The 13851-nt window shown below is 35.1% G+C and overlaps 3 protein-coding genes across 3 annotated transcripts; 2 read left to right on the forward strand and 1 right to left on the reverse strand.

The window, feature by feature from the left end:
• Window positions 1-325: 325 nt before the first annotated feature.
• Window positions 326-5847, forward strand: PHYBLDRAFT_179823 (hypothetical protein; the record flags this gene model as incomplete). Its single annotated transcript, XM_018438215.1, has 22 exons — window positions 326-428; window positions 542-588; window positions 707-808; window positions 985-1278; window positions 1424-1645; window positions 1744-2181; window positions 2250-2356; window positions 2439-2584; window positions 2692-2854; window positions 2969-3104; window positions 3233-3454; window positions 3575-3703; window positions 3800-3858; window positions 3949-4075; window positions 4175-4264; window positions 4373-4536; window positions 4660-4748; window positions 4886-4918; window positions 5033-5157; window positions 5235-5304; window positions 5442-5530; window positions 5623-5847. 22 exons carry the CDS (start codon window positions 326-328, stop codon window positions 5743-5745), a joined length of 3078 nt encoding a protein of 1025 aa, XP_018295387.1. The 3' UTR covers window positions 5746-5847.
• Window positions 5848-6638: 791 nt separating this feature from the next.
• Window positions 6639-8693, reverse strand: PHYBLDRAFT_164266 (hypothetical protein; the record flags this gene model as incomplete). Its single annotated transcript, XM_018434979.1, has 3 exons — window positions 6639-6901; window positions 7161-8153; window positions 8309-8693. The coding sequence occupies 3 exons, from the start codon at window positions 8691-8693 to the stop codon at window positions 6639-6641; spliced, it is 1641 nt and encodes a 546-aa protein (XP_018295388.1).
• A 2110-nt stretch (window positions 8694-10803) lies between these two features.
• On the forward strand, window positions 10804-13828 carry PHYBLDRAFT_176930 (hypothetical protein; the record flags this gene model as incomplete). Its single annotated transcript, XM_018437834.1, has 3 exons — window positions 10804-10865; window positions 11182-12046; window positions 12074-13828. 3 exons carry the CDS (start codon window positions 10804-10806, stop codon window positions 13484-13486), a joined length of 2340 nt encoding a protein of 779 aa, XP_018295389.1. The 3' UTR covers window positions 13487-13828.
• Between the last annotated feature and the right edge of the window lie 23 nt (window positions 13829-13851).

The following is a 13851-nucleotide window of genomic DNA, read 5'->3' on the forward strand; positions in this document are numbered from 1 at the left end:
CCTGTGTTTATGTCTGTGTCTGTATCTGTATCTGTTTGTACACGCAGCCCGCGTCTGTTGTTAGAAAGTGACATTCATTTTCATTATCATAATAATAAATAACAATACCAATATACATATTTTTTTTTATTCTCCTCCTCTCTTCCTTCTTTCTCTTTATAAATATATATATATATATATATATATAAAAGGGTGGTTATTTGATAACTATATACAATATATAAAAACATATTGTATAGTCAGATAATTTATATATATATAAAAATATATATAAGAAAAATACATAGATAATTATATAATTGTTTATATAAATACATAAATAAATATGGATCAAGCAGTGTATGAAACCTTGCTTAAAGTAGCAGATCCTGACGGTGGAATCCGCTCTGCTGCTGAAGCTCGTCTCAAAGAACTTGGAAATGCACCTGGTAATCTTCAACAACAAGAAAGAGAGAGAGAAAGCGAAACAATAAATCAAAATCAAAAGAATTACAGTGATTCTCATTTACAAATTGTTACAATTCAATACTTTGTTTGACAGAATACCCTGTCAGTCTTGCTCGTCTTACTGTCTCGCGCGATTTTCCCGTACCTCAAAGACAAATATCCTTTTTTTTATATATATTATATTTTATATACAAAATATATACATTTAAGTAATAAGAATCATGAATCCTGTCAATGTTAGAATCCTTAACTTTGTCAGAATGATAATTACTTGGCTGCGCTTTCTCTCAAGACCTATGTAACAACACGCTGGACTCCTAAAGATGATCTCTCTCCAAATGGGTTCGAACCACCTCAGGAAGTAAAGTGTTATTTAATATAATTACAAGCATGAATTTAAATGTGTAACTTTATATTCACAATCACACCTCATTAACAAACTTTTTCTTTTCTTTTTTCTATTGATTGGTTAATTAATTAATCAATTAATTTTAATTTCGATTTACATTAATATATATATATATATATATATAAAAGAGCAAAAAGGCTGTTCGTGAGATTATCGTAACAGGTCTTGCTGACAGTGAATCCAAGATTCGTGTGGTGTGCGCCTATGTTGTATCAAAGATTGCTCATGATGATTTCCCTGAAGACTGGCCTCATCTACTCGACATTCTGATGAGCTACTTGAAATCAAACAGCGCAGATAGTGTTCACGGTGCCATGCGAGTATTGTTGGAGATGGTCAAGAAAGATATCAGTATCCAACAATTGCCTCAAATTGGTCCTGTATTGATCCCCGAGCTTTATTCGATCTTAACCCGCGACACCGTAAGTTATTTTTCTTTTAATATATGTATATATACAATTTTGTGTGTATGAAATAATAGATACTAAATCCTGTTATTATTATTATTTTACTTGTATGTATATTTAAATACACACACATATACACACATATTTATATATACAAAAGGTCTATTCGTTCCGTACTCGAGGAAGAGCCGTCGATATCTTTAGCAGCTGTGTACAAATGTTGTCAACATTGCGTGAAGAGAATCCCGCATTGGCAGATCAATTTATTGCTCCTATCATACCCCAGTGGATGCAGGCATTTAGTGTGATTCTCAACCATCATGTTCAGGGAAATCCTGAAAAGGCTACCGAAGAGTATGGCCTAAAGATGGAAGTTGTAAAGGTAAGGCAAGAAGCGATATATATATATATATAAGAGAGAGAGAGAGGGAGAGAGATTTAAATGATTCACCAAATATATATATATATATATATATATAGTGTATTTGTACAATCAGTGGTGAATTCCCAAAGTATATCAGCACCTCTCTTCCTCTCTTGTTCGAACCAATCTGGATGGATCTGTTCAACTTGCGTGAGCGATATGTAGCAGAGTTTGTTAGCGAGACCGGAGACGACGGTGCCGAATCTTTCCAGGACTCGGATGGTAATGAGATCGGTTTCCAGAGCTTGCTCTATGTGTTGTTTGATTTTGTTGCTGCCGCCTGCACCAAGAAAACCGTCCGCCATTTGTTCCTGACTCCCGAAGGAACCCACACCTCGTTCTTTGAGCAATTGCTGTATGTGTACATCATTTACATGCAGATCACTCAAGAGCAGGCCGAGACCTGGTTGTCGGATGCCAACCAGTTTGTGGCTGATGAAGAAGACGGCACATTTACTTTCAACGCACGTGTGGCTGCAATTGACGTTTTATTGGTAAGAAACAAAAAAGAAAAAAAAAGAATAGGGTCGGTTGGTTGGTTTATTGATCTATTGGAAATTAGACATTGCAAGAGGCCTACCCAGCTCCATTTTTCAATGCTCTTGGTGTTGCACTCCAGCGTCACATTGGAGAATCCAACGAAGCTCGTGCAGCCGGAAATGAGGAATGGTAAGTTAAGAGCAGTATTGGTATTAAATTTACTGACAATATATATATATATATATGTGTGTGTGTGTGTATGGATATAAAGGTGGAAGGTTCAGGAAGCATGTTTGTTGGCTATTGGAAGATTGTCAGAGGAGTTGATGGAATCTCTTGAGGATGAGTCTCAAAAGATCCAATTTGATCTCAAGAGTCTTTTCGACCATGTTGTCCTTGAAGATATGAAGGCAGCCGGTAAGTAATACCAAAAACAAAAACAAAACAAAAAATTAATCAATCAATCAATATGCATACACACAAATATCTTTATATTTATATACCATTTCTTCTTCATCTTGTAGAGTATCCATTCTTACAGGGCCGTGCTTTTGTTTTTGCTTCTGAATTTGCAAAGATTCTTCCTGCTGAAATGGCTGCTCAATATGTTCCCGTGGCTGTACATGCTCTCCAGGCACCTGCAAGTGGTATTCCAGTCAAGATTTCTGCTCTTCGTGCTCTTCACAAGTAAGGCGAGAGTTTATTTCTCTATATAAATTTTAGTTGTTTAACTATAAATGAAAGAAATATTATTATTTGATTGACTATAGAAAGTTAACAATCCTATTTGTGTATGTGTAGCTACTGCAAGTACTTGGATGCTCAGTATGTCACACCTTACCAGGTTAACATTATGGAGGGAGCTTGCCAACTCTTGCCTTCTGCCACTGAAGAATCCTTGATGTTATTGATGGATACCTTGGGCTCTGCTGTCAGAGTAAGTTATTTATGTACATACGTTAATATAATGTAAATTAGACAACATTAATGTATCTTGGATATGTTAAAGAAAATTAAACATTATTATCATTTCCGTGTGTTTATATATAATTTATATATATATAGATCAATGGTGAAGTTGCTGCCAAGTATGAACACATCCTTACTCCAGCTGTTCTTGATATCTGGAAGAGATTCCCTTCGGACTCTATTATTACAAGCTACATCTTGGATGTTTTTGAGGAATTTGCAAAGAACCCTCACTATGCACCTGCTCTTTATGCTCGTACCTTACCATTCCTCAACCAAGTCTTTACTGCTACCGGAACTGACCCAACTGTGTACTCGGTAAATATTGTCATTTAATTTAATTTTCAAACACACTGATCATGTGTGTTTGTGGGAGCACATTGGAATTGTGAGATGGAGTGGAATCATCACTGATAAATACATACAAATTTCATGTAGTCTGCTGTGGATCTGTTGACAGCCATGATTACATATGGACCATCGCCTCTTCCCAACGAATTCTCGGAGCAAATGTTCCCTTGCTTGATGCAGTTGGCTTGGAATGTTCCTGACAACGATCTCCTCCAGGTAATATATACTTGCTTTAGATAAATGAAAGAGAAAACAAGACAATTACTCGACAGAAATATTTATTTATATTCACATTGTGGGATGGAACTATAGAGTGCTCAAGAATGCTTGAGAAGATTTATGATCAAGGATTGTGAACACATTATTCAATGGTAAGAACACCTATAATTCATACTTATCTTTTTATTAGTATGTTTTTTTTTAAATAAATAAATTAACGTCTATGTTGTGTATGATTGTAGGCGTGATCCTGCCGGAAAGTCTGGACTTGATTATGTTATTCATTTCGTAGCTAAATTGCTTGATCCTGCAAACAGCGAGTCTGAAGCTTTGTTTGTTGGTGACTTGATTGTAACCTTGATCCAAAAGGTAAGATTATGTTACATATAATTGCATTGCATTGTATTTTAGCATTTGTTTGAATGAGATGTACTAAGCAAAGACAATCTAATAATAATATATAAAAAGGCTGGTAGCAATATTGCTTCTGTCTTGCCAGATCTATTGAATGCTGTCTTGGTTCGTCTCGAGACTACTAGCTACCAACCGTTTATTCAGGTAAAAAATGATATGAATAAGAAAACAAAACAAAACAAAACAAAAGAATAGAATAGAATAGAATCTAATTTTAAATGTATATATTGAATGTATGTATGTATATTGTAGTCCCTTGTGTTGGTCTTTGCTCACTTGATCATCAACCAGCAAGACACTGTATTGCAGTTCTTGACTAGCACAAACATTAACAACAAGAGTGGTTTGGAGATCTTGATGAACACATGGTGCGATAACCACGATAGTTTCTCTGGGTATTATTCTCTTAAAGTCAGGTAAATAATATTTTTATTATTTTTTAAAGAAAAACAGTATATATATATATATATACCCTGTTACATCACATCGCTAAATCCCGTTTACTTGTGTATTTGTATCTATGTGTTCCAAAAAAAAAGTGATATTGCCTTGTCCAAGTTGTTGCTGGTAAATGATCCTAGATTGCAGTCTATGACTGTCAAGGGAGAAATTGTCGTTAACCCTGATGGTAAGTTATTGATATTATCTATCTATTACAAATACATGTTATATATAAATTTCTACTTGTGGCTTATTTATTTCTTGCTTTTATGTGTATGTTGTTATGGTGGTGGTTTAATTACTGGTTGGCTGGTTGGTTGATAGGCGGAATTGTCACTCGTTCAAGAGCAAAAAGAAGTAAGTAGAATATTGTCTTTGTACTGGTTTTATATATTTGTATATAATAATTTTAATCTAACAAAAAAAAACCAAATAATTGATGTCTTTTATTTATTTCTTATAATTTTACAGATCCTGATCAATACACAGCCATTCCTTTGTACACCAAGATTATCAAACTTCTCGTGGCTGACCTAGGCAACACCATGCCCAATGATCAAGCTCCCCAAGAAGACGCAGAGTCCGTCGGAGACGAGGTACATAACCACAAATACACACTTGTATTCATAAGATGGAAAATGACTAATATTCTTAATAACTTGTGAAATATTAGGGTGAAGACTGGGAAGATTTGGATGATGACCCAACCTTTTCTTCTCGCCAAGAATTCAGTTTCTTGTCAGGTAAATTACATGCTACATACATACATACATACATACATATAAATGTATATTGGTCACCAAAACAAACCAAATGAAAAAAAAGGATACTTGGCTAAACTGTTTAATTTTCTTTTCTGTACACGCGTGAAATATTTTAGACATCTTGGCTAATATCCCCGACGATGAAGACGATGAAGAGAATGACCCTGGATTAAAGGATGATCCTATTTACAAGACAGACATGAAGGTGATTATATATCAGATATTAGTATTTACTTATTAAACTAACCTGAATTGAATTGAATTTTTTTTTTTCAAAAATATATATATATATCTTAGGAGTACTTGACTGACTTCTTCCGTAACTGCAGTACACACAATGTTAATCATTTTGTGGAAATATGCCAACACCAACTCAATGATGAAGAGAAGCATATCTTATCTCTTGCTCTTAACGCATAATATATATATATATATATTCTTTACTAATAAACATACAACCAATCAAGCACATCAATAAAAAAAAAAGAAAACTATGAATAAAGATGCTATTATTTTTTAAATATATAATATTTCCAAGAAATTATTATTAATATTAATTAACTTGCTCTTACATCAAAGACACTTTTGATATATCTATAAGTTATGCAAGAAAACTCTATAATATATATATATATGTATATACTTGTCTTGGTTTATATATATTGAATGAATGGCCAAATACCACATAAAATATCATCCCACTTTTACTTTACCCCCCTCCTCTTACCTGCTTTGTTACAGTAATCATTATACTATCTATCTTGGTAGTACCGATAGTTAAATCCTACTAATGATTATAATAATAAAATTCGCTCATCATACCAAACAATAGTTCTCCATTTATTGTGTGTATATTTACAAAATTATTATCTTATATTCAATAATTAATATTTTACTCTTCTACTACCTTCTTTTGAATGATTTACAAAAGGTAAATGTCATAAATACACATATTTGTACAACCTACACAGGACGTCTCTTGACCTTTTCTCTTTCTTGACTTTCCTGTGTCGTACAGCATATTTATTTATATTTTTAGACTGTGAACAAAATCATGCCAACAATGGGTGTAATCTTGGTTGGACCTACTTTTTTTTCTTCTTTTTAGTTACCCAATTATATGTACACAATTAAGGGTACTTGAAATAATCGATTTTGTAATACAGCAAGTGTTTTCAAAAAACAATAACAACAATAAAATATAGCTAGAATTAGTGTGAAAAGATAAGTATAATAAAAATAATAACAGAAAAAAAAGAGGATTTTATGTACATTCTGTGTAGGCAAGGAAAACCACTTTCTTTTTTTTCCCTTTATTCTTCCATTGTCCACCCCCAGGAGACCACAAAACTAAGGGCTACAAATGGAACTGTGGTGTGAAATAGATTTACGAAACCTATTCTCCACGTCGTGTCATCGCCAACTATACAACCAGCAATCAGAGCACCCACTGCAGGTCCTATACTACTATAAAGAGCCGATGCTTTTCCACGCTCCATCATTCGTTGTTGATCAATCCATGCAAATGCGTTCAGACGACTAGTAGCCACACACCAAGCAAGATGCAAACACAGAGCTAATAGGATAAGAAGAGAATAAAATAATAAAATATATGTATATACACTTTTATTCTTATGTTTTTTTTGGTATACTAAAAGAAGAAGAAGAATAAAGAAGCCAAGCTAAACCTGTATATATACATATACATATACATATACATACATGTACATATACGTATAAAAATACAATACAGATAAAGGTAAAGGAAGAAGTCTAATTCTCAAGAATAAATCCCAACTAAAATCAATTATATAAAGAAAGAAAGAAAAACTTACCTTGGATGCCTTGTAAAAAAACAGAAGCTCCCCAACTGACTGGACTGTGTGGGATGAGCATAGTGTAGCAAAGAGCAGATGAAATAAAGAAACCGTGTACACAGCTGCTGAGTAGCATTGGAGAGCAGTTCCGGATCCACCACCCGATTGTAGTATAAACAACAAACACACACATCACCTGGACACTGGCTCCCACACATACTAACCAGAGAGGCATTCCAAGCCCACGGTAAAGGTAAATCGGCAATAAAGACCCCAGCATACCCGATGCAATACCGAGCAAGAGCATCGATAACAGTACAGATTGTATTCTCCACTGAAGAGGTAGGTTTGTCAGATAGTTGTAAGGAAAGTAGTCTTCAGGGTGACGCAGCATGACCAGAACACCCATCGGATCTTCTGGACAAGGATTTGGAATCAAGGCCAGATCGAGCGACGATACTGGAAGGACCGTAAAAGACATTTCTATGCTCTGACCATTATTACTAGGATTTGTATTTAGATATGCATTCTCGGGAAAAAGTCCATTTTGTTGTTGTTGCTGCTGCTGCTGTAGGTTGGGCTGAGATAGGGTTGATCCGTAAGAGTAGTGACTTGATATTGAAGGGTTTCGCATGAGTGATTGAGGACTAGCCATTCTCTGTAAGAGACTTGCGTCTTCTTCCGAGATGTGAGAGAGCTGTTCTCCGAATAGACTGTAGGGTTGGTAGAGAGGATTGTAGATTGAAGAGTTCGGACCTGCCGATGTTCTGGTGTCCGTGGGCTGTAGTGCATTCTTGAGAAAGAAAGGGGCGAGTTCATTGACGTTTGCGAGTTCGCTGGGATCCACGGCTTCTGGGTTAGTACATGCAAAGCCAATGCAGGCAAATCCGAGAGATCCAAGGGTTACATAACCAACTAGGATAAAGAGTAGAGGTTGTGGATAGATCCAATGGACAAGACCAATTAACAACATTAAGGGAGCTATCATGAGTCCCCACTGTCGTTGAGCGGCTATTGGTGTTTGTATAAGTTTGTGTTTGTGTTTGTGTTTGTGTGTGAAATTGTGAGTTTGGTTTGTTGTTTTTTTATATATTTTGTTTAGAGTCAAGAGGATAGTTATTACATAAAGAAAGAAAGAAAGATTTCTTTTTTTCTGTTTTGCTTACCAAACAATAGCATACGATAATCTCCTAATACCTTGATGATCAAACTGTCTAGGATTACACTCAGAGGTTGATAGGTTGCATGATATATTATGAAAAGAAGTGAAATCCAAACTAGGATATTTGATTGGGGTATAAAGAATATTGTGATGAGGGCAGCCGTACTGGTGAGAGACAGACATGCCATTAGAGGACCATGCATTGTTGGTCGACTGTCAATGATCCAGATCCAAATGGCTGATGTCATGCGTAATGCGAATGCGGCAGCCACTAGATAGCTGATTTTTGGAGAGACATCAAATTGTTGGACCAAAGCCAATGGCACAAAGAATGCAGAGCTTTCCAGAAAAGCATGAGCAAATGTAAAGAGATGAAGCCAAGTCAACATTTACTTGAATATTTTTTTATATTATATATATATTGTATATTGTATATTTATATTTATATATAAAGAGAGAGAGATAAAGAAGACAAAAGAGGAAAGAGGAAAGAGGATAGTGGGAAAAGTAGATATTGTATATAGAAAAAGAGGTTCTAACCGAAAAGCCCTATTGACATTGATATCAATTATTGATATTGGTATCACTGCTACTATAAGAATAAGAATATTATATAAATATATAATTGTATGTATATAATAAACAGCAAGGTGATTAAAGAAATAGAAGGAAAAAGGGTAAGAGGAAGAATAAAACAATAAAAGGGATAAATGAGATATTATCTTTTTTTGTCTAAAATATAATATATATAAAAAAAGTATCGCATTACAAGTGTACCTTGTTGTCTGTACACAAGTTTTCTTTTTTTGCTTCTTCTTCTGCTTCTTCTACTTTTGATAAATTTGTGTTTCAAAATTGTGCACATTTTTTATTTTTTTTGAAATGAAGTACAGAAAATCAATAATTGAGATAGAAAATAAGACTGGTCTACAAGCACACACATATATATATATTTGACGATCGAACAATAAGATTGTTACAGATTTCAATATATACACTTTTATCAAAAGGGAATACTAATTAATTGAACTTTAGAATCACAATAGTATTTTAGTTTATTTATAAAAACAAAGAAGGATAGACATATGTACAGCTATGTATGTAAGTAGCCATTAGCCCCTCTAGTTCTTTCTTTGAACGTAATATAGATTATATACAAGTATAACACTGATTAGGTTGTAACTTTGGCTTCGAAAAAAAAACATATCATAATTGGGATACTGAATTGAAAGGTACGGGCGGATTTAATTCACCCAAAATCTACTGGTTATTATGATTACCGTATCACATTAATAGTAATGAATAAAATATATATATTTATATGCAGATATTCGGCATCGGCTTGTAATTCCGTAAAATGGTGCAAGTAAAAATTACTAACAAAAGTCTGTTTGGTTTGATCATTGACCATTATGTTATGTTATCTATCGTACTTCTTGATCTTTCTTTTTTTTCCTATTTAAGAATTTAAATGGTCCATTTATAGAAATCGTGTATGTAAGAAACAAAACAAAACAAGACGAAAATATATAGAAAGAAAGGAAGAAGTTCTAGCCTTTGATTTTATCCATGTATAATGCTAAAGCCAAGTACAATAATTATGACGATTATGATGATAAGGATTTATAATAATGATTTTATATGTATATATATTATAAATAAGATAAAAAAGCTCTTCTACCCAGCCACCCTATTGATTATAAAAGCAAAAAAAAAAAAAAAAAAAAAGAAATCAAAACAAAACGAAACGAAACTACGCTCGGATAAACGTTTGAAAATCTTCGGGAAAATTATACTCATTTGAACATAAAATATAAAATATGTCTACAAACTTTTTTTTTAAAAATCATACAAACGAGACCACACGTGTGGGGGATGATTGGAGCTGGTTGAAAGAAGCGTAACCACAAAATATGTACCTACTCCTTTTGTACTCAAAAGTAGCTGACTAGCAACCAAGAAGTAGGTAGATTTTCTTTTTTTCTATACATTTTCTATTCTTGCCTTTATTTTAACCCCAATTTTATTTTATTTTTCTTCTTTTTCATCCGGTTAGTTAGAGTTTTGATACTTTCTATATACATATTTAAGCTATTAATGTTGCTAAGCAACAAATCTTTTGATGACAAAACGATTAGCAAAAATAAAACATAATAGGGTTTAAATCCGAAGCTATCTCTCTTTTTCGCTTACTTTAAGGCTATATATATTTTATATAAGATATAAAAATGGAAAAAAGGGAGAGACATGGATTGGTGGTTTAAACAACCTAAAAATACAACTCCCTTTGAAAAATATTTAAAAACAAGAGAGAGAAGACATGAATATCTATTATAAATTTATATATGTGTATATATTTTTTATATATAAATATATATATATGTTTAAAAAATATTTTTTTTTCTTAATTCCTTACTTCTCTCTCTTTCTCTCTTTTGTTTCAATTGCTTTAAAGAATATCAAATATCTATATCTACATCAACCTATATACAGCAGACAATGAAGTTTTCTCATTCACTGCAATTTAACGCAGTATCCGAATGGATAGACTATTATGTAGCGTAAGTATCTATATGATATAATATTAAATACAATTTGATTTATTGTAATAAATTAATTAATAAATAAAATAAAATAAAATAAATATTTATATGAATGTGTATGTGTATGTATATCTCTGTCTGTGCTTGTGTTTGTGTCTATGTCTATAAATAATTTAATAAAATAAAATAAAATATAAAACAAAAAAGCATAATTAATTACTTAATTAATTAATTATTGCAACAACAGTAACAACAGTAACAGCGTTATTAACAATTTATACCTATCTTTTCTTTTCTTTTCTTTTTTAAAAAAATAAATAAATAAATTATAAAGGTATGACCATCTCAAAAAACTGATCTTTCAGTTCGAAAAAGAACGTGTGAACAGAGCAAACTTGTCAAGAGATTCAGAAAACGCTGCGAATCAAACGAGTGAAGAACAAAAAGAGGAACAGGAGTCTCAGTTTATAATCGAACTGGACAAACAACTCCAAAAGGTCTCGGATTTTTACTCCTCCCAAGAATCAGACCTTTATTCCACTGTCGATCAACTGGCTGTCGAGGTGTCAAATACAGCCGAACCATCAGACTCTCCACACGTACCACAAGCCCACACCGAATTTCCAAACACCGTCGAAGGCCCACTCGAAAGCCTCGACTCATCCTTTGGACATGAAAAATCACGTTTCCCAACCGGAAGAACATCAATTCACAATGACTCGCTCTCTCGAAAAATGTCTCGCATGTCATTCGAATCTCGTCTCACCGTCCGCTCAAACCAGACCCAGTCTGTCGAACGCTTGGTGGACCTGAGAACCCAGATAATCATGGTCTATGTCTCACTCTCAGAACTCGAATCATATATCGAACTCAACCGAATCGCTTTCCAAAAGATCCTCAAAAAGTACGACAAGGTTCTGGAAGGAAACCTTCGCGAATACTATCTCACCAAGGTCGTCGCCGAAGCAAGACCCTTCATGCCATCTACTCTCGATTCCCTACATAACCAGATCGAACGTATCGAGCAACTTTATGCCGACGCATTCTACAACGGAAATGTAACAGTCGCCATCCGTCAGATGAAGACACACTTGCGAGACCAGGTCGCATTCGAACGCAATACGGTCTGGAAAGATTTGATTGGCCAAGAACGTAAAGTCAACGATGCCCACGTAAAGAGTCCAGATGGCGAACGAATGGTAAAATTACCCTTCGTCAATCGAAAGGTCGCCTACGAAACTCTTCGAAGCTCTCTGTGCTTCCTCTTGTCTGTTGCAGTCTTTGCAGTCCTGCTCAATGTCGACTGCTTTGGCCAGAGACAAGAAAACTATTGTTTCGCACTCCTGATTTTTGCTGCAATCATGTGGGCCACCGAGGCAATTCCTCTCTATGCTACATCTCTCATGCTCCCCTTCCTTATTGTTCCCTTGGCTATCCTGCGAAATGCGGATGGAAGTGTGATGGATGCCAAACCAGCCGCCAAGGCCGTGTTTTCGTCCATGTTTAGCGGAACTATCATGATGCTCCTCGGAGGTTTTGCACTCGCGGCTGCTCTCTCAAAGTACGGAATCGCCAAAGCATTCGCATCCCACGTTCTGTCCAGAGCAGGCTCTCGTCCTAGATGGGTTCTTTTAGCCAACATGTTTGTTGCTGGGTTCTTGAGCATGTGGATCTCCAATGTAGCCACCCCCGTCTTATGTTTCTCACTCATCAATCCAATTCTACGCACCTTACCGGACGGTTCTCCAGTCGGACCCTGTCTGTTGCTTGGTATTGCGCTTGCCAGTTGCATCGGTGGTATGACTTCTCCAATCTCGTCGCCTCAGAATATCGTGACCATCCAATACATGGAACCAAACCCAGGATGGGGTATCTGGTTTGGCGTTGCCTTGCCGGTGTCGATTCTTTCTATTTTTGTGGCCTGGGCTATCCTGCTGCTTGTCTACAGACCAGACCGTGCCTGCCCTCATCTCAACAAAATCAAGCCTACCAGAGGAAAGGTCAGCTTTACCCAGTATTTCGTAATGGCCGTAACTATCTTGACCATTGCACTCTGGTGTGCCGAGAGTTCGATGGAGGACCATATTGGTGACACGGGTATTATTGCAGCCATTCCACTGTTTGTCTTCTTTGGCACAAAGATCCTCGGTAAGGACGATCTGAACGCATTCTTGTGGTCTGTTGTTGTGCTTGCCCAGGGCGGTATGTCACTTGGCTATGCGGTCACCTCGTCCGGGCTATTGGAGGACATTGCTCTGCGCATCAAGGACGGTATCCAGGACCTGGAGCCTATTGCAATCCTGGCCATCTTTTCGCTTCTTATTCTGGTGTTTGCTACATTCGTTTCACACACCGTAGCTGCCCTGATCATTGTACCGATTGTGCAGCAGGTCGGTCAGCAGCTGCCTACTCCCCACGCAAACCTGTTGGTTATGGGAGCTGGTCTGGCATGTTCTGCAGGTATGGGTCTTCCGGTCTCAGGTTATCCAAACATGTCGGCTATTATGCAGGAAGATGCATCTGGAAAGCCTTATTTGACCACAAAGGATTTCATTATCACGGGTATTCCTACCAGTATTATATCTACTGCCTTGGTATTCACACTTGGCTATGGTATTATGTCTGGTGTTGGTTACTAATGATTCTTATAATGTCTATAATAATAATAATAATAATAATAATATCATTCATTCATTATATTGTACATTTCTTTTCTTTTCTTCCCTTCCCTTCCCTTTTCCTCCACCATTACTATTAATATTAATATCATTATCAAAATACACATCTACACATATACACTCTCATAGAATTTCTCTTTAACCTCTTCCTTTATATATATATATATATATTTTATATATATTATTACTTTTACTATTACAATTATTTACCTATTTCAATGTATATTATATCTGTATGTATGTATTTCTAACAAACTTAAATTGCAATATATATATATATATATATATATTTTAAAAAAAATCAAATCAAAATCTCTTGTGCTTAT

This window comes from Phycomyces blakesleeanus (assembly GCF_001638985.1).
Source record: "Phycomyces blakesleeanus NRRL 1555(-) unplaced genomic scaffold PHYBLscaffold_4, whole genome shotgun sequence".
Classification (NCBI taxonomy): domain Eukaryota; kingdom Fungi; phylum Mucoromycota; class Mucoromycetes; order Mucorales; family Phycomycetaceae; genus Phycomyces; species Phycomyces blakesleeanus.